The sequence below is a fragment of the Salmo trutta genome, chromosome 24 (genome assembly GCF_901001165.1).
Source record: "Salmo trutta chromosome 24, fSalTru1.1, whole genome shotgun sequence".
In the NCBI taxonomy this organism is placed as follows: domain Eukaryota; kingdom Metazoa; phylum Chordata; class Actinopteri; order Salmoniformes; family Salmonidae; genus Salmo; species Salmo trutta.
The window spans coordinates 21237365-21258427 of record NC_042980.1 but is presented as its reverse complement, the minus strand read 5'-3'; the positions used below and the strand labels follow the sequence as shown (position 1 = coordinate 21258427).

General features: G+C 42.4%; 1 protein-coding gene and 1 long non-coding RNA gene across 10 annotated transcripts in view; one reads left to right on the top strand and one right to left on the bottom strand.

Moving 5' to 3' along the window:
- Positions 1–1057: 1057 nt before the first annotated feature.
- LOC115160916 (uncharacterized) lies at positions 1058–5661 on the bottom strand. 2 transcript variants are annotated; one of them, XR_003869137.1, is made up of 3 exons: positions 5551–5661; positions 3833–3969; positions 1058–3240 (listed from the first exon to the last, which is right to left on the bottom strand). It is a non-coding gene; the product is annotated as an uncharacterized LOC115160916 (long non-coding RNA). The 2 variants fall into 2 exon arrangements; XR_003869136.1 differs by lacking the exon at positions 5551–5661 and having other exon boundaries at positions 3833–5212.
- The window catches only part of LOC115160909 (1-phosphatidylinositol 3-phosphate 5-kinase), a 32593-nt gene continuing 17085 nt past the window's right edge, over positions 5556–21063 (top strand). For 2 of the 8 annotated variants that reach the window (XM_029711432.1, XM_029711429.1), the window contains exons 1-8: positions 11375–11565; positions 14748–14909; positions 16077–16186; positions 16504–16675; positions 17253–17463; positions 18320–18346; positions 18575–18664; positions 20411–20549. In XM_029711432.1, the coding sequence (XP_029567292.1) occupies positions 11385–11565; positions 14748–14909; positions 16077–16186; positions 16504–16675; positions 17253–17463; positions 18320–18346; positions 18575–18664; positions 20411–20549 (1092 nt within the window). In that variant the 5' untranslated portion in view covers positions 11375–11384. Of the gene's footprint in view, positions 5764–9470; positions 9833–11374; positions 11566–14747; positions 14910–15394; positions 15422–16076; positions 16187–16503; positions 16676–17252; positions 17464–18319; positions 18347–18574; positions 18665–20395; positions 20550–21063 lie in introns of those variants that run through there. The other 6 variants (XM_029711428.1, XM_029711433.1, XM_029711431.1 and 3 more) reach the window with 6 other exon arrangements.

Sequence of the window (21063 nt, the reverse complement as noted above, 5' to 3'; positions counted from 1 at the left end):
TCCAGGTGATGAGGTCGTGGCTGACCGGAGCTTCACAATCTGATCTGCTACACGAGAGGAAGGTCAAATTTACAATTCCAGCCTTCACAAAAAGAGGCGCAGAGCTGTCAGAGGACACCACATGTACAAGATGGATAGCTAATGTGAGGGTTCATGTGGAACGCATACTTCAAAGGCTCAAGTCGTTTAGAATCATCTCACAAACAGTGCCAATCAACCTCTCATCTGAAATTGACAAAATACTTTGAATCTGTGCTGACCTGTGTGGTGATATCATTCATGAAGATGCTGAATGAACTGATCAGTCAAATGCCATTCACAGGGTTGATTTCCCAATATGAATTAAAGTTGTCAAAAGTTACATTAAATACATTAATTCATTCTATAACAACTTTACTTAATTATTTGTTTTACATACTCATTAATATTAATAAAAAACAAAGCCATAAAAACAATTTTCACAATACTGTGACTGTTGATGCATTAAGTCAGGCTTTTTAATTGAAAAACAATGTGTTAACAGTAACTGTAAACAGGAGAGACATCTGACTACATACGTCTACAGAACTGCATATATTTGTCACTCAGTGACAAGCTGCCTGCCTGATGCTTCTTATCAATAAATGACAGCATGTGTTGAGTAGTATCAATGCCTTCAACCTCAGGACAGCCTCTGCACAGACCTGTGCATCATAGGGAACAGGGATGACAACTTGCCGGGACAGAGTCCAAATGAGCACCTTACTTTCTCTCAGTCTTGTGCAAAACATACCAATTTGCAGCTGCATGTAGTAGCCACGTGGCCCATGTGGTTGCAGTTAGGGTGTGCCCCCCACCACCTTCACATCACAGGCTTTCCCATTGAAGACATCATCCAGAGAATCACAGCCCTTCCTAGGGCCCTATGAAATTAGTTTTATTTTTTCAAAATTCCATTAATTTTTTCTCAAATTCCATTTTTCGGTGAAAATTTCTGAATTCTGTTTTACAATTTATGCAACTTTTATCATCAGAAAGCGTGTCTAGTAATATGAATGAATAAAACAAGATAACAGTACATTTGTAATGATGCAACACAACATTGCACTATTTATTTTTTTAATCAAGGCAAGTGCTTCAATACAGAGTTCTAAGTGTTTCATTAAATAAAGAAAAGGTAATGCAAGAATCTAGGCAACAATGCAGCAACAAATAGGCAAAACCTGGAGTTATACTTATGTAAAAAAAACATTACATTCAATGTTTTTTGTAAAATAAAGTGCCTCACAAGTGTTTCATAAATGAGAAAAAAAGATTCATGCAAGAATCTAGGCAATAATGTAGCAATAAGAAAAACCTATGGAACTACCTTATGAGCTCCTATGTCTGTAAGTTTTCCATCTATCACTGACATCTCCATTGAAGTACATGATTGTCAGCCTCTGTTTTGAGCTCAGTGAGTGCTTCTCGCTTGTCTGTAAGTAGTCTTGTATTTGCTGAAACTCCTCTCACAGTCAACTGAGCTGAGTGGGAAGTAGATGTAGGCTACTGCCACTTCTGCAACTCTTGGGAATCTCGCACTCAGGCCCCTCCAGTAATCAGCAAGCTCCAAAGCAGGTGAGGGCTCCCTGGACACATTTTTCACTGAGCTCTGATTATGGGCTTGCCATGGGTTTCAGTTGTGTGTGTGTAGCCTTCAATCTGCTTTTCCATGGCTGGAGCCTGCCTAGGATCGAACACCCTAGCCAGCCTGTAGACCTCCCTCGCTGAATGTGTGTCCCAGTGTTTTGACAACTTTGAAGGCCAAGTGGAATGCATCATGGAGACGGTCAAGCACCTCCCTCCAATCACCATCTTTCTCAATAGATCATCTGTCTTGGCACCATACCCACATGTTTTTGCTGTTCCATTCACTAGGTAAGAGCCCAGATCCTCCATGACATTGTATGCAGACACTGCTGTGGGACGGTGGGTTCTTTCCAGGAGTGACAGAGCTGTCATCACCCGTCTTCTCTTTCTGCCAGGCTTCTTGAAGAAGACAGATCTCATCCATGTCACAAGTGATGCAACTACAGAGAAGTATTTGTACTGCTGCCAGGTCTCACCCACCAGATTGATGACATGACAGAGACCGGTTACATGGACACTATTTTCCTAGGCATAATCGTCTATAATTTTATAATTATGAAATAATTTACGTTACTACAATAATTAGGCCTACTTTTGCTTTTTAAAAAAAAATTAATTTAAGCCAAATTCTGCAAAATTCCACGTTCTACAGTTGATTCCATTTTTATTACCAAATTCTGCGATTCTGTTCGTTTTCCACATCGCGGAAATCATAGGGCCCTAGAAGCCTTCCGCATGACAGGACACTTGATCTCCAACAGCTCCTTGGAGTTCAGCACTCTGTCAGGGCTTGATGATAGCCATGGCTCTTCAACACTGACAACAGTGCCTCTGTGGTCCACAGAGTATCCACAGTCTTCAAGCCACTGGGAGGCCATCAGCTCATAATCTTCAAATACATTAAAATGGTACAGCCACAAATAAATATTCCTTTCAGTCCAAATTTTAGCTGGGATGCTACTGGCTGTGATGTTATTGTTGGTTCAGCATTAACCCACTTATACAGCAGACTCCCCACAGGCAGATTCAGGTGTCTCAGGCTCCTATTCAATTCCTCATGGGATTGTAATGCAGTAGTGGGAGGCAGGGGACGCTTTTCTGCATATTGGTCACTGGCCTTATAGTGTGTGAAGTCAATGCTGTTTAACCGCTTTGGCTCAAGGTTCCTCCGAGTCCCTGCATTCCATTGTCGCTGCTCATCTGTGCAGGCTATGCCAGTTAGCCCACTGGACACTGCATTCTGCACCTGTGATAGAATGTTTGTTACAAAAAAAGTAATTCAGAGAAAATTCCATTATTAACAATTGGGTGACAGGACTGTGAGGACTATGTGATCAACGTAATCAAAACACATGCAAGTTTCATCATAAACTTACCTTGCTATTGTTCCCAAAGAGATGAGACCACTTATACTTACCATACTTTAGGCATTAACGCCCAACCACCCTGATATTTTACAAACCTTTTTCATGCAGAAAAACAATAACACTAAAGACACTAAAAAAATACATGATGCTGACATGTTTAAATACATTTCATACCCTACTCACCTGGACTCCATAAACCTACCTTGCTTCACCAACATGCGATTTGACAGAATACTTACAGATTCCCCACATTAATACAGCAGTTCTGTTGATCCACAAATACATGTTATTAACAACCAATAAATTATTCTCAATTCAGCTTTCATCCAACAAAACATTTGGTCTAACTGCTATGTTGTTTTTTTTTGGGGGGGGGGGGGGGGGGGGGGGGCTCCCGAGTGGCGCAGCGGTCTAAGGCACTGCATCTCAGTGCAAGAGGCGTTACTACAGTCCCTGGTTTGATTTCAGGCTGTATCACATCAGGCCGTGATTGTGAGTCCCATAGAGCGGCGCACAATTGGCCCAGCGTCGTCCGGGTTTGTCCGTCATTGTAAATAAGAATTTGTTCTTATCTGACTTGCCTAGTTAAATAAAAATGTTACGCCTGACTATTTTATCATTCTGTGTCTAGATATGGCAGTATTGCGAACTTTCATCTATAAAAGGAACGACGAAAATAGGCTAAGTGACCAAGTAATGCGAAGATTGATCATATCATCTAAGAACTCTATCATCAAGTTAGCTTATGGATTATAGTACCTGTCACCACAACACATGTAGGCGGCTTGTATGCTGTAATCGCTTATGTTAAGTAATGTTAGACATAGAAATGCAAGTGACTTTGCTTATTAGCCTACCTTTAACAACAACATTGAGGCTGCTTGACTTTCCAACGCCAGCGACGAAAATCATCCAGCCAGCTCTACTTCTTCTAGGGTGGGGTTTATCGGCGGTTGGCATCCAACGTTATGGTGCATTACCGCCACCTACTGTACTAGAGTGTGGGCCAGAGACAGGGAGAAACTAAATCCTACCTGCCAGCCCCGTTGCTCTTAAAAAATATAACAAAATATTTGAGACTATATCTAATAACGTTCTACTCAATATACTATTTAAACTAATTCCTGTATCCCCTTCCCTCTTTCCCTCCAATGTCCACACTGTATCAATACATGTTCCACTGTCTGTTTCCTGGCAATACTCACATTGTCCTGTTGGATGCTTTCCTATCACATGTAAGGTCTTATTCAACTAGCTGTGTCCCACCATTAATCGTGTAAATAAAGCCTCCTCTCTTCTGTCCCTTCCTGCCGTTCTCCCCTCCCCAACTTTCCTCTGTACTTGAAAATAAATGCCTGCCCTAAGTATCTCTATTCCACTGCTCTTGCCATTTCTCCACCATCGCTTTTTGCCTCTGCCTTGCTCATTGAAACTTCCACATCAACATCCCCACTACTAGTGCTTGTTTAGCCAGTACATCAACTGCCTCGTTCCCCTGCACTCCCACATAAGCTGGGACCCATGTAAATATTAGCTGTATATCCATTTGTTTACTCCTGCCATGGGTTTGTAGCACCTCACAAAGCAGGACTTGTCTTGATATAAAAGGACTGGAGACTCCTTAACACTGTACATGAATCAGAGCAAATAACTACTCTTTCTGGCTTAACTTCCTCCACCCACTGCAAGGACAACAGTATGGCCACCATCTCCACCGTATATACAACCAGATGATCTGACTTTCACCCCAGATTCCTGCACCACAAATGCTGACCCAGTATGTCCTGTCCTTGGATCTTTTGAACCATCTGTGAATATGGCCACAACATCCTGATACACAGTATCAAGACTTCCCTTAAACAAATCAGATGGATCAAGACCCTCCTTATCTTTCTGTAGTCTCTCCAATACTTCTAGATCTACTACTGGAGGTGGGAGTAGCCATGGTGGATTTACAGGAATAGCTACCGTTGGGCTAAACTGCCTTCCATACATTCCCATCTCCTTCACCTGGGTATTACCCACCCAAAGCTCATGTTCCCAGCATGCCTGTAAAATCCCTCAGCTGTCTCTACTGATCCGTTGTAGGATACAAGTACCCAAGTAGAGTGGTAAGAGCTGCTTGATTGGCTGGGCTGAACATCTGCCTTCAAAAATACCTGTAATGACCTGACTAGATCATGAAGGAACAACTGTCCAGACAGAGGATGGAGTTAACGAATGGACGGTTTATTAACCCAACTTAACACAGGCTACTGTTTGGCCGTAGCCCACGCCAAATAAATGAAAGGTACACTACAAACCAACCGTGACCTTCTCTTGTGAAGCCCAGACGTAAGAGAGAGAACAATAGCTAAACCCGGTCTTAACTTCCAATGCTCTATCCCCCTGCCCAACCCCCCTTCACGCCACTCCGCCAACCACCAGGCTGCCCGGTATCAGAACATTCCAGGCATTCCCGTGATTGGCAGATAGAAGGTTGATTGGCATGACCCCGCGAACACTGGTAAGTACGACACAACCCACTAATAGCCTAACACATAACCCACAACTGTCTGTGCGGGTCGCTACATACCAATCCATTTCCCTCCTCCTGGTGAAGCCATTTGCGTGATCCATGTTTCGTTTTTGTTTATTTGTTAAGATGTGTTAGCCACCGCTCTGAGGTAATTCGCTAGTGTTGACGGAAGTTGTCAAACGGAAACAAACACGATCGCGTTCGAATGGAACTGTGTCAAGTGGGCGGGGCTACACAAGGCGATAGCGATGCTAACCAGAAACAGTATTGGTGAATTCAATTTTCATAACAGCATGCTAAGTCGGATGGTTTGGTTAGCTAAAAATATAGCATGTATGTTTGTTTGGTTACCACGACAACTACTGTAGCGATCTAGTAAACGTGTTATTCTTCCAGCAAATGAACACATTTCTAGTGGCAAATGTGTTCAGTTGTAGCCTTGGTATAAAAAGGATAATCAACTAGGGGCTCTGTGTTCTCTGGAAAATAATGCAACTCTGGAAGATCAGATCAACTCCTCTTGCGCGGTGTGGAACACACCTTCCACACAATTCAATATTTTCCATATAATTATTTAATGCATAGCCTTTCTTTGATTATTCCTTACTTGTCAAACGGCAGCCAAGCCTCGATCAACCAGAATAAGACCCTCGATATTTATTGGAAAAGAACATCATGCTCATCACCTTGCACTTTCACCACCCTGTGAAGTTCATCATAGTTTAATCTCTAGCCTAATAAACTGCATGCTTTCCAGACAAGTCGTAGTAGTGCGAGGATAACGTCATCGCTTATATAAATATTTGTGAATTAAAGCGTTTCCACCGTAATTTCTCCCATAATTGACTTTACCAATAACAAAAGATCACACCTTGTCTAGCAAAACTTGTTTTACCAACAAATGTGCTGTTTCCATTAGGCCTGTAATTACATTTTTTTTTATCCAACATGTACTTTACTCGAATAAAAAGGTTGGAAACCCGGTTAGTAACCATTATGATTAACTTTACAGGCTGGTGAAAGTACAAGTTGATGAGCAAACACACTGTAAGCAGCGTCTCTAGTTGCCAACTAGAGCCGACTGCTAGCTGGTTTCACGTCTCAAGCCCTCCGCCTGTGTGGCGAGAGGGCCGAGTTAGCAATTTGAGAGTGAACAAGCCACTGTTCATAATTACACTCGTACGCGAAGAGGCAGGCGCGATTAGAACTCAGTCAGATCAATAATATAAACGTTCTGAGCTTTGATCAATGCTGGGAGCAATATTTAGATATTAACCCGTAATTGATTGTCTTTATTGTGTACTACATATACACTATATATAGAAAAGTATGTGGACACCCCTTCAAATGAGTGGATTCGGCTATTTCAGCCACATCCTTTTGCTGATAGGTCTATAAAATCGAGCAAACAGCCATGCTATCTCCATAGACAAACATTGGCAGTAGAATGGCCTTACTGAAGTGCTCAGTGACTTTCAACGTGGCATCTTGATAGGATGCCATATTTCCAACAAGTCAGTTCGTCAAATTTCTTCCCTGCTAGAGCTGCATGGTCAACTGTAAGCGCTGTTATTGTGAAGTGGGAACATTTAGGAGAAACAACAGCTCAGCTGTGAAGTGGTAGGCCACACAAGCTCACAGAACAGGACTGCCTAGTGATGAAGCCCACAGCATGTAAAAGTTGTCTGTCCTCAGTTGCAACACTCACAACCAAGTTCCAAAAGGCCTCTGGAAGCAACGTCAGTACAATAACTGTTTGTCCATGAAATGGGTTTCCGTGGCCGAGCAGCTGCACACAAGCCTAAGATCACCATGCACAATGCCAAGTGTCGGCTGGAGTGGTGTAAAACACCCCATCATTGGGCTCTGAAGCAGTGGAAACACATTCTCTGGAGTGATGAATCACGCTTCACCATCTGTCAGTCCGACGGACGAATCTGGGCTTGGCAGATGCCAGGAGAACTTTACCTCCCTCAATGCATAGTGCCAACTGTAAAGTCTGGTGGAGGAGTAATAATGGTCTGGGGCTGTTTTTGCATCCACTCTTCTGGCAAGGCTGTCCATTGGAACATTGCTGCGGGGACTTGCTTCTATTCAGCCACAAAGACATTAGTGATGTTGGGTGATTAGGCCTGGCTCACAGTCGGTGTTCCAATTCATCCCAAAGGTGTTCGATGGGGTTGAGGCTCTGCAGGCCAGTCAAGTTCTTCCACACCGATCTCGACAAACCATTTCTGTATGGACCTCGCTTTGTGCACAGGGGCATTGTCATGCTGAAACAGGAAAGGGCCTTCCCAAACTGTTGCCACAAAGTTGAAAGCACAGAATCGTCTAGAATGTCATTATATGCAATAGCATTAAGAACCATGAAAAACAGCCCAAGACCATTATACCTCCTTCACCAAACTGTACAGTTGGCACTATGCATTCGGGCAGGTAGCGTTCTCCTGGCATCCGCCAAACCCAGATTTGTCCATTGGACTGCCAGATTGTGAAGCGTGAATCGTCACTCCAGAGAACCAATTTCCACTGCTCCAGAGTCCAATGGTGACGAGCTTCCCACCACTCCAACCAAAGTTTGGCATTGCGCATGGTGATCTTAGACTTGTGTGCAGCTGCTCGGCCATGGAAACCCATTTCATTAAGCTCCCGACGAACAGTTCTTGTGCTGACGTTGCTTCCAGAGGCAGTTTGGAACTCGGTAGTGAGTGTTGCAACTGAGGACAGACGTTTTTTACACGCTATGCGCTTCAGCACTCGGCTGTCCCATTCTGTGAGCTTGTGTGGCTGAGCTATTGTTGATCCTTGAAGTTTCCACTTCACAATAACAGCACTTACAGTTGACTGGGTCAGCTCTAGCAGGGCAGAAATGATCGAACTGACTTGTTGGAATGGTGGCATCCTATGATGGTGCTACGTTGAAGGTCACTGAGCTCTTCAGTAAGGCCATTCTACTGCCAATGTTTGTTTATGGAGATTGCATTGCTGTGTTCGATCTTATACACCTGTCAGCAACGGATGTGGCTGAAATAGCCGAATCAACTAATTTGAAGGGGTGTCCACATACTTTCGTATATATAGTGTATATATATATATTTTTTTTTTCTTCACCAAATTATAAAAAATTACAGGTGTCCTCATATGTAGTTATGGCCATGACTACTCCCTGTATATAGCCATGTTATTTTTACTTTTATTGTTATTTGTTTTTTCACTGTGTATTTATTTATTCCTCGTGTCAGTATTTCTTTTTTTATTTTTTTTTATCTTTAACTGCATTGTTGAAAAAGGACCCGTAAATAAGCATTTCACTGTCAAGTCTCCACCTGTTGTTTACGAAGCATGTGACAAATAAAATTTGATTTAATATAAACAAGTTCAAACCACGCAACAGTCAGTAGCTGAAAGCAGTTTGAACCATTAACGGTTAAATTACTAATTTCCTTTAGAGACATTCATGGATTACTATAAACTGATATCACATGACAGTCGCATAAGCAAAACTGCAATGACTGATGGAATAGTAGATGGGTTGACCAGAAAATAGGTTGTTCACAGTTCATTATCTTTTCAAAGTAAAGCAGGGATGGACTCTGTGCGCTCATAGCTATTGGCCCAGAACAGCAGAATAACCAGGCTCAGGTAGGTTATATTTGGCATACCTCAAGCAATACTCTGAATAAAGTAATTGTGGAGATAAGCAGTCATTTATTGATACATATTGGTGCACAGGGCACTAAGGACAGATATATTCATTATATTTTTATTTTTACAATAAATGGGGACAAAAACGTCCACAAGTAAAACAACTCAGGTATACTAAAGTTTTCACTTATAGCTAAATTACATGGCAATTGTTGTTCTCTGAAAGTGTCTGTTCACAAGAAACCAAGTAAAACATGCTATGGCGTGTGCAAGGAACGTGTCATGTCAATCGATTAAATAGGTAATAGATGGCTGCTGCCTTGTTTCGTAATCACAACGCTGTAGTGGAAACCAAGACTGTTCTCAGGGCGGGTCTGCCGGTTTTGATTCGCAGAAGTTACTTTTCGTGTCAGGATATGATAATTCGATTAAGTTTAGGAAAATGGTTACGGTTAGATAAAATGCAAAAACACACAACATACTGTATCTAGCTATAACCAGGTCTGCCCTGAGAACACTCTTGGTTTCCACTAATGCGATCACAACAGTTGATCGAACTGTTGTGATCACTTGTCCTGTCTTGCTCAGGACTGCTTGAAATACATATCTCAAGATAGGGCGGCTACTCGACTTCACAGGAATTTACCTAATGTAATTTATTCACACAGGGATGTCCAAGGAGACCAACACACAGGTAATTTGTGTTATTTAGTGGAAATTCGATTATATGAGCGTTCACTTCACTCTTCCTTCATTTAGCTAACAACAGTGGGCCTGCTAACGTGAACTGCTAGCTAACGTTAGCTCACTGTCTCGCCGGGCACAGTAGCGGACACAGAGTCTGCAACTGTAGTTAGTATTTGACAGCTATTCAGACCAATGATTTTTATCTGCACGATACTGCTTTGCAGTGGTTAGTTGGGTTAATTTATGTTTGTATTCTTGCACGGCTTGGCGGTGATAGCAAGCTAGCTGTGTTACCAATTATTTGTTATAATTAACCCTATATGTGTTGCTACTGCTGCTTTGATGCAAGCTAACATTAGTCAGTTTGTAGTATTATACACCAACAGTATGGCTATGTAGTTTACACACATTCACCTAGTTGCCTCTTTAGCTGAAGGTGAGGCCGTGGGGATTCAAGGCTGTTGATGCTGGTTAACTCAGCTGCCATCGTCAGGCCTATGGTCACATGACGGGGTGGAAATGATTGCTGGTGAGGTTGTCATTTTCCTCTGGTCCATCCCTCCACCGGTGGTAACTACTGCTGTCAAGAGCAACATTTTATCTTCGTTTGAAGAAAAACAGCAAGACTCAGTCCCATTTTGTTTTGATCAAACAGTAGCTTAAGTTTTGTCTTGTTTACATTTTATAAACTTAGGCCATCATTAAACGTTCCTTAGTACAGTGACAGTGTATTCTCTCTAATTCTCTCTCTCTCGCTTGCTTTCTAATTCTCCATCTTTTTCTCTCTCTCTGTAGTTGGTGGAAAACAAGATTGACTACATTTTTTAAAAGGGACAGGATTTTCTTTCTTATTGTTATTTTTTTCTGATATGTGTTTCGTGGTGACACAGTTTTCTTTACACCTCTGAGTTCCTCTTGCCTCTATTATAAAATACGCTGACAGTGAGATGAATAATGTGCCTTCGTTGAGGGTAAGCCTGTAAAGCATGGTTTGCAACCGACAGTAGCTCTGGGCTGTTCTGCAGTCATTGAGTTTCTTAGAATTATGACCTACCTAAGCTATGGGCTCAATTTTATCAAACCAGAATTGCTGGTTTCCATTGTCAAATAAAATCACACAATTTTGGGTACTTTTAAAAATCTGCCACAAAAATATTTTCAGTTTTAGTAGAAATAACAGTACTAATGTTTATTTTGGTGTTGGTTCTCAAGAAATGACTAATTGGCTATTGTGGAAAGGTGAGTCGCTGAAATGAGCAGTAGAAGAACTCAGGTCAGAGGCTAAAAAGTCTCACTTGCAGCTCAGTTAGACAGACTACTGAGGAATCATTGAAATTACTTATTTCAGATTAGAGGAACAAATCACAGGTCAACTGTTCCAAAGTAACAGTTTGAATAGCAATGAAAGTGTAACTTGTTTACCATGATCATTGAAATGATAAGGAGGCAATGCCTCTGTTTAGGGCTCCCTGTTTACACACGGTTAAGCAGAGGATCACCTTGTCACCCCAATGTTCCGGTCTCATGTGATCATTTGTCTTTCCAACAGGAGCAGTGACATGGCTGCTGACGACAAATCCTCCTCCTCGTCCTCTACGCTGGATTGGAGTGTGGCGCCTCCTATTTCCCCTGGCAGCCCATCTCACCTGACACACTTCAAACCCCTGACTCCAGAGCAGGACGAGCCCCCGCTCCGATCAGCATACAGCTCCTTTGTCAACCTGTTCCGCTTTAACAAAGGTCATTACTAAGATAACACACGTGATACACATGGTGAAAGCAGACAAGATTTCAGGGATTGCAGACAGTCACACAAACTTACTTAAATTACACTATGTAATTGTTTTGTGATGGTTGACAGTCATCTAGTAGGCCTGTGCATTAAGATGAGGAGACAAGACAAAGCTGAATAATTGAGTCGTTGTTTTGTCACACTGTTATTTCTTATTCTGTGGAGTGCCCTATAGCAGTCTATACTATGCAGTACTGTACAGTCTAGACTACTGTACTGTACTGTACCCTAGGATGCAGGGAAAGGTACTCTAGCCTTGACCACCAGCCGGGTTTACAGTCAGTTAGTTTAATGGTCTGGGGCCGTTTTTCATGGTTCGGGCTAGGCCCCTTAGTTCCATTGAAGGGAAATATTAACGCTACAGTATACAATTACATTCTAGACGATTCTGTGCTTCCAACTTTGTGGCAACTATACTATATGACCAAAAGTATGTGGAGAACTGCTTGTCGAATATCTCATTCCAAAATCATCATCAACATTAATATGGAGTTTGTCCCCCATTTGCTGCTATAACAGCCTCCACTCTTCTGGCAAGGCTGTCCATTGGAACATTGCTGCGGGGACTTGCTTCCATTCAGCCACGAGAGCATTAGTGATGTTGGGCGATTAGGCCTGGCTCGCAGTCGGTGTTCCAATTCATCCCAAAGGTGTTCGATGGGGTTGAGGCTCTGTGTAGGCCAGTCAAGTTCTTCCACATCGATCTCAACAAACCATTTCTGTATGCACCTCGCTTTGTGCACAGGGGCATTGTCATGCCGAAACAGGAAAGGGCCTTTCCAAACTGTTGCCACAAAGCACAGAATCGTCTAGAATGCCATTGTATTCAATAGCATTAAGAACCATAAAAACTGCCCCAGACCATTATACCTCCTCCACCAAACTTTACAGTTGGCACTATGCATTCAGGCAGGTCGCGTTCTCCTGGCATCCGCCAAACCAGATTCGTCTATTGCCCTATAGCAGTCTATACTATGCAGTACTGTACAGTCTAGGCTACTGTACTGTACCCTAGGATGCAGGGAAAGGTACTGTAGCCTTGACCACCAGCAGGGTTTACAGTCAGTTTAAGATTAACAGGAAGCAGAATGGAACAGAATGCAACTCAGAGCAGAGCCCATGTCCCGTGAGGTCATGTGATGTGACACTGCCTGTTGGCTAGGTGCAAGGAAGGGGCCGGGCCAACCACATGGTCCATCATGTCTCCCTCTCTCAAGGCCCCGTCCTTACTGGCAGGCCCCTCACCAAGGCAACAGGGCTCTGCTCATATACTGTAGCATGGAGCGTTAACATTCTATTTCACATTTTTTAAATTACTTTTTGATGGAATTATTAGAGGGATGGTGAATCACTTCACGCTGATAAGATTAGATCTAGAGAGAGCAAGGGAACATTTATGGACACCAGCAATGCATACACTTATACGTACAATAATGTACACACACTTAAAGCTGCAATATGTAACTTTTTGGGCGACCCAACCAAATTCACATAGAAATCTGATTTGTAAATCTGCCATTCTTAATGAAAGCAAGTCTAAGAAGCGGTATAGCTAAACTATGTGCACTATTTCTATGCTTCCTGTTCTTAAGTTTTGGTTTTGTACACCAGCTGAAAATACAATATTTTGGGGTATGGAAAAGATATTTCACAGCGGTTCAGATGGTACAAGGATTATACTGGCTTATATATATATATATATATATATATATACTACCGTTTTAAAAGTTTGGGGTCACTTAGAAATGTCCTTGTTTTTTAAAGAAAATCAAATTTTGTGTCCATTAAAATAACATCAAATTGATCAGAAATACAGTGTAGACATTGTTAATGTTGTAAATGACTATTGTAGCTGGAAACGGCAGATTTTTTTATGGAATATCTACATAGGCGTACAGAGGCCCATTATCAGCAACCATCACTCCTGTGTTCCAATGGCACGTTGTGTTAACTAATCCAAGTTTATCATTTTAAAAGGCTAATTGATCATTAGAAAAACATTTTTCAATTATGTTAGCACAGCTTAAAACTGTTGTGGTGATTAAAGAAGCAATAAAACTGGACTTCTTTAGACTCGTTAAGTTTCTGGAGCGTCAGCATTTATGGGTTCGATTACAGGCTCAAAATGGCCAGAAACAAAGAACTTTCTTCTTAAACTCATCAGTCTAGACCTGTTCTGAGAAATGAAGGCTATTCCATGTGAGAAATTACCAAGAAACCGAAGATCTCGTACAACGCTGTGGGAGGCCCTGGTGCACAACTGAGCAGCCTCATTAAATAGTACCCGCAAAAGACCAGTCTCAACGTCAACAGTGAAGAGGCGACTCTGGCATGCTGGCCTTTTAGGCAGAGTTGCAAAGATAAAGCCGTATCTCAGACTGGCCAATAAAAAGAAAAGATTAAGATGGGCAAAAGAACACAGACACTGGACAGAAGAACTCTGCCTACAAGGCCAGCATCCCGGAGTCACCTCTTCACTGTTGACGTTGAGACTGGTGTACAATAGTCATTTACAACCTTAACATTGTCTACAATGTATTTCTGATCAATTTGATGTTATTTTAATGGGAAAAAAAGTAAAATGTGCTTTTCTTTCAAAAACAAGGACATTTCTCAGTGACCCCAAACTTCTGAACAGTAGTGTATATTACAACTATTCGAATTTCTGCATAGGGGAAAGTAGTGTTTTTTTTAGACACAAAGGCAAACTTCAAGGAGTTGATCTGATGGTGCCCTTTGATGTTATCGACTTCCCCCTTTGCTTGTGGGAACAATAGAGCGTGTTGTCCTAAAAAAACGGAAATGAGTTGCCTCTGGTTTGTTCAGCTATTCATACAGGGAAAATGAATGGGGAAAGAATAGGGTTTTGGGATAAATGCTGAAAATAAGGTCCGAGGTTGACACAGGCTCAGAACATTTTGTTCTATGACATATCAGTCGGTTAACATGACCTTTTCTGAATTATGAAGCCTTTATGTGCTTTTTTAAAAATTACATAACCCCCCATGTCATGAGGACACCTGTGCCATCTAAAGATGTGCCTTGTTAAGTAAATCAGGTGTTAAATTAGGGAAAAAAGAGACTGGAGTGCTACTTTAAATGACCTGTTCTAATTGATCTATGTGTACAGAGGAGGGGCGGCCACCCTCAGTGACAGAGAAACCGGATGTGGTTGTGGCATCACCCACTGGGGAGCGTAGGAACTGGACCATACCAGCACACTCCATCCACGGCTCTGGGGCGCATAGGAAACAACACCACGATCTTTTACGCAGGACTTCTACTGCTTCAGGTACCACACACACACACACACATTTATTCTAATACGTCAGATGTACAGTATACTTATACAGTGGGGGGTTGAATACTGCACTGTTCGGTAGGGCTTGCAAGTTAAGCATTTCACTGTACTTATGCATGTGACAAATACAACTTGAGTGATTCTTTGTGCTTTCATTTACATTTGGAGTGGTTGCATTAACTGTCTCTCTGGCTTGACCTGATAATGGTGAGGAACGTTTCATGCTGATAGGATTAGTCATCAGTCAGAGATCCGAGTCACTGGAGGCGTTATATTCCCTAGGCAAGCTTAAAGGAGAGCTGCTGTGTTTCTACCATGGGCTAGAATACCTATTGAACTACTGCTCTTTTTGTGAGGGCTATCCATTTTGACATTTTATAGTTTTAAGTTAGCGACGTGCAGATAAGAATGGATGCACAGTGTGAGTAACATGACGTCTATTCAAAAAAGCTGATGTATGTCTTTTCTTTTTGCAGTGGACTGGCCATTATGGCCTGGTGAGGGTGAGGGCCTTCTATACTGTGTGTTTGCTAAGAATTCTGAAATGTTTTTTGCGCTTGATTTTTTTAACAACCTGGTTTCATAGAGTGGGCGGCTAACACAAGCACCTGAGTGGTTTTGGTGTGAGTGTGGTTGATCTAGCTACTTTTGGCATGTATGGATAAAGTGCCTTCTGATGTTATTTTGTTGCCAACACTGATATTTGATCAGTTGTATGTGTTTGCATAATGATATAAGAACTAACATCATACTACCTTTTTTGTTTCTTACTCAATGGCATTTGTCCAGTTTGCGTTATCTGTATAATTTTATTCATAACCATAATTGTTCACTAGAACCTAGTTTATGGCAACTGATATACTGGTAAGCTTCTGTTGTGTTATTGTGCAATCCTTTTTTAACTTAACCTGCCATTATCAAAAGCAAATCCTTGTAGAGATTGTCAATTTCCATGCCCATTTTGGGCTATAACCTACCTAGGAGAAGTATAAAAGAAAATGTGCTCTCCCAGTCTCCCTCCTTTACCTTTCTGCATTTTATTTGCATGAAAAGGGAGTGTTTGCATGACGTGAATGGTAAGATGAAATCTGCTATGAAGTGTGTGTTGAATGGTTGCACCGTGTGTTTCTTTTTGTGTCCGTGTGTGTGTGCTCCTAGAGGGCCGTAGGAAATCGGAAACCCCCCTGGGTACTCACGATCCTCGTACGGCTGTTCAGCTCCGCACTGCTCTGAAGAGACTCAAGGAGATCATGGAGGGAAAGAGCCAGGTATCTACCATACCATTTCACAATCACACTGCTGCTGTTGTTTATTGTACTTCACATTACACACCGTTACTCTAGTGCTGCTTGTTTTTACTTGGAGTAATATAACCTAGCTAACTATCACATTCACGCACAGGCAACTGTTCCAAATATGGGACAACATGTGAAGACACCTCTTTTTTTAAAGTAGGCTGTTATTGTTTCATCTAACTGTTTGATTTCAGTGAAGTATAGTTTCCATATACTTTGAAAAGATTGCTTCAGCATTACTTTATACCTGAGTGCTAATTGGTCCACTAAATAAAGAAGGCATATTGCAGGACAGTGACCTGAAACAGTACTGGATGCCAGACAGCCAATGTAAGGAGTGCTACGATTGCAATGAGAAGTTCACCACCTTCCGCCGCCGCCACCACTGCCGGCTCTGTGGACAGATCTTCTGTAGCCGCTGCTGCAACCAGGAAATCCCTGGCAAGTTCATGGGCTACACGGGTGAGTGCGTTGGGGACTCACAGGAGGGGGTGGGGGCATGACCCCTAGACCATGCCCACCCCTTGCCTGCATCATCATCATCATTATCCCTAGTGTCTTCCCGAGGAGAGGGGAGACAGCCCCTAAAGAATGATCCCAAAGTAGGGTCACAATGTGTTAGTGAGGTCGAATGAAAGAGATCGAGTAGAGCCACTGCTGAGATCATGTGTATGTACAGAGGTCTATGGGTGCTCAGCATGGTGTTTTTTCTGCTGTGGTTGTGTGTGTTACTGAAGTTGGACTTTGGTAAGTTGACTGGTTGACCAGTGATGTTTGAGCTAACATTGCTGTGATGTGAGAATCTGAGACCAAGAGATCTAATCAATAGCATGTTTGTCCTTTGATGATGATGTGCTGTGACCTAACCATGCCATGCAGTGACAACACCACAGTAACCACAATACTGCCTCCATCCTAGATCATAGCAGGACAGGCAGGACCTGCTCTTCTTCTCACTGACTCCTACCCTTCTCACTGTCTCCCTCCCTCCCGCCATTGTCACCTCTCTGTCTCTCTCTGTCTGTTACTCTCTGTGTAGGAGACCTGCGGGCCTGCACCTACTGCCGTAAGATCGCTCTGAGCTACTCCCACTCTGCAGACTCTGGCTCCATAGGGGAGGACCTGTCTGCTCTGTCTGACTCCTCCCCCTGCTCCACCTGCGTCCTAGAGCCCAGCGAGCCTCGCACCCCGGTCGGTGGACGGAAGGCCAGCCGCAACATCTTCCTAGAGGAAGATCTGGCCTGGCAGAGGTAAAATAAGGCTGCATCCCAAATGGCACCCACCCTAAGAACACAGACTGAGAGGAGGAACCATAGAGAGAAATCATAGATTTAAGTCTGTGGGAGGAAGCATGCATGCACTCTCCAGTCTTTTGCATCCTTACTCTAGTCATTTTGTCCCCTTCCTGTCCTACGAACGATGCATGCACTTCTCCTTCGCATTGACCTCTAGTCTTTTGTCTTCTCTTCACCTCTCTTGTCCTTAGTGTTTTTATTTCTGTGTGTGTATATCCTGCATGATTTTCTGTGTATCCCTACTCTCATATCTTTGTCTTTTCCTTCAAATGCAGAGTTGATGAGACGGAGGAGAGAGAAACATTCAGCGCTCTTCATCCCCTATATCCTCTCCCCTCCATGTCCTTTCCTCTCCCTCCCTGTCCACTCCATCCTTCTCCTGTCTCCTCTGTCTGCCTTCCTTTTCTTCCCCTGTATACTGGGTGGGTTCCTTATCCCTGCTTGGTCCACTTTCATGGGGATGGTTTTATTGGCGCTCTACTTCTTTCTAACCAATCAATCAATCGTATTACCTTTGAGAGGGGTGGCTTTGAAAAACATACATTTCTAAGCAAAATGGATTTCAAATAAATTTTGACTTTAAAAACAAAGAATACCAAGGGGTATTATTATTCAATTGAAAATACTTTTCCTATTTTGTTTTTCAAATACATCCCTTTGTTTGATTTTGACAGGGAACGCATGCTTTTATATTGTTGTTTAGCTCTAATAAAATGCCATCCCTTTTGAACTATCTAACCAGCTTTGATCTAATTATCAGTGTTCTGCTCTTGCGCAAATGAACTATTTTCCCCCTTCTCTCCTGGCATAGAAAAACTCCCATTGGGATGAGAAAGAAGTGAGTCCTGCTATTACTTTTGTCAACGTTCCAACTTCTCTGACAGCTTGTAACAGTTTTGTTTTTTTATTTTTGACTTGAGCTTTACCATTCTAGCCCTACCATATTGAGACTTTTGCATGCGTCTATCGTAGCAAGTTACGGTAGTGTTATATTGACATCAAAGATGGATGTGAAATGATTTAGTTCAAGAATGAATTTGCTTGTTTATATGTCTGTGTGTGTCAGTTTGATTCACCAGGAGTCTCAGAACAGTGGCATGAATTCTAGACGGAGCACGCTACAAGAGGATGGAGGCAAGTCTCCAATAAGGAAGCGGTGAGTGTCTGCTTTTGGTCCAACATCTTTTTATAGAACTCTTTTACAGCTTCTTTTACATTCTTCCAGCTAGGTTTAGGGTTTGTATTTTGGTGCCCTATTTTCTGATGGTGTATCCCACAGAGAGAGATTTATATGAAGTTCAAGGTTGGTTTATTTTACAGAAACGAAGCATGTCTGACTTTAGTTAATAGGAAGGAAATTGTCCAAGCCATTTTTGTCTCTTTTAGATTATGGGGATATTATCTATATGCATGCAGCAGCATTTACACTTAAACCACTAGATTCTGTTTTCCATTGTGCCCTTAGGTTTATTACTGGTGATGGTTATAGAATTCACCATTGTGTTTTGTATCAAAAAGTGGGTTGGACCTCATTTTATGTAAGGAGAGAGCAGCATTTTCCTGTGTTTTATTTACAAAGCACTCATGCAGAATCTTCCTATCATTAATTACATTTAGACTTCCAAATGACCAAACCCGGTCTCAGGCTTGGATAACCCTGGAGGCCCCTTCGGTCTCCACATAGTTGGGTAAAGCTGATTTTAGTTGTTTTGGGCCCTTTATGTGGAACAACTTCCAGAGCTCTCTGAAATGAGATGTTCTGGTCCCCATTGGTCAGTTCAGAGTCATGATCAGAGACTTCTATGTTGATAAATGTCTGTTTATCTGCCTTGTAATTTTGTATATTGTATATGTTTGATGTATTTATGCAGGGTTCATCTGTGAAAGGCAGCCTAGTGTCCCTGTCAAAATGAAGGTTAAATAAAATATAGAATAGGTATAATAGTGTGTTCATTCTATTCCTGTTGGACCCTTTTTGACATCTGTTAGCCACTTCCACTCTATGGGTTTGGCACAGTTATTGTAATATCCGACAGGACGTTAGTATTAGATTACTTGGGAGAGTATTCATTTTTGAGAAACCCCAAAAATATAGGCCTATTTTAACAATGAAAAGGCTTTGTCTAGAATTAAATATAATTATCTATGTGACATTGCTACATAGCCTTTAAGGATAGACCATTACATTCCAATTTTATTAAAACAATAGTTTTATGACATTTTTTATGAGCGCATCCCATTAAAAAAATATTCACTGGTAGCTTACACACGTTTCGCACGTGTAGCCTGTTATTGTCATCAAGGTTGGAGGTCATGTGTAGCAAGTGAAGTAGGAGAATTGTAATCAATGCATAATGGAATTAAAATTACGGAATTCAATTGGCTGAAGGAGTAGGCTACAATGAACCACCAACATGTAGGCTGTTGTTTAATATAAATGGAGTTGTTGTAGACAAGGACGGGGAGCGCAGCAAAATAGTCTCCAGCCTTGCTACTTTACAATGCTTTCACGCAGCTAAGACAGACACTACAAGATGATATGGTAGATAACCTATGGCAGCAACAAGTTTGTCGAACTAGCAAGAATCGGTTTGGCTACTTTATCTCTCTCTCCCACTGGCCCCTGCTTCTCTCTCGCACCTCCCCCACCCTTCTGCTGGAACAAGCAGAGCTCATCGTGCCGGGTCGCACAAGCAAGTCCCCATTGAAGTAAAAATAAAAAAAGTATTTCAACTATCCAGAAAAAAGTCATATTATTAGTGAAATAATTTCTAATCCCTATTACACGCACGCACGCAAGTTAGAGAAATAAAATATAGAATGAAAAGTAAGGTACAGAATGAAAATGTGTTGCTGCATCTATTGAGTGATGGCCCTGTAATGCCAGCCCCGTCTAATCCAGGTCAGCCAGTGTGACCAACCTGTCCCTGGACCGGTCTGGCTCCTCCATGGTGCCCTCCTATGACAGCTCAGTGAGCCCCCAGACCAGCAGGGCCATGCCAAAACCTGACCACAGCGAAGAGGAGAGGAAGATACTGTTGGTAATGATGCTCTCTTACTTTCACTCCCTCTTTCCCCGTATTCTTTCTGTTCATTTTTTCCCCATTTTCGTGATTATGATCTTGTCTCATCGCTGCAACTCCCCAACGGGCTCGGGAGAGGCGAAGGTCGATTCATGCATCCTCTGAAACATGACCCGCCAAACCGTGCTTCTTAACACCCGCTCGCTTAACCTCGAAGCTAGCCGCACCAATGTGTCAGAGGAAACACTGTTCAACTGACCACCAAAGTCAGTCGCTAGAGCGCGATGAGCCAAGTAAAGCCCCCCTCCCCGACCAAACCCTCCCCTAACCTGGAAGACGCTGGGACAATTGTGTTCCGCCCTATGGGACTCTCGGTCATGGCCGGTTATGGCACAGCCTGGGATCGAACCCCAGGCTGTAGTGACGCCACAACACTTCAATGCAGTGCCTTAGACAGCTATGCCACTCGAGGGCCCCTTTCACCGTATTCTATGTCACTCTGTATCCCACTCTCTCACTCTGACTCTTTCTC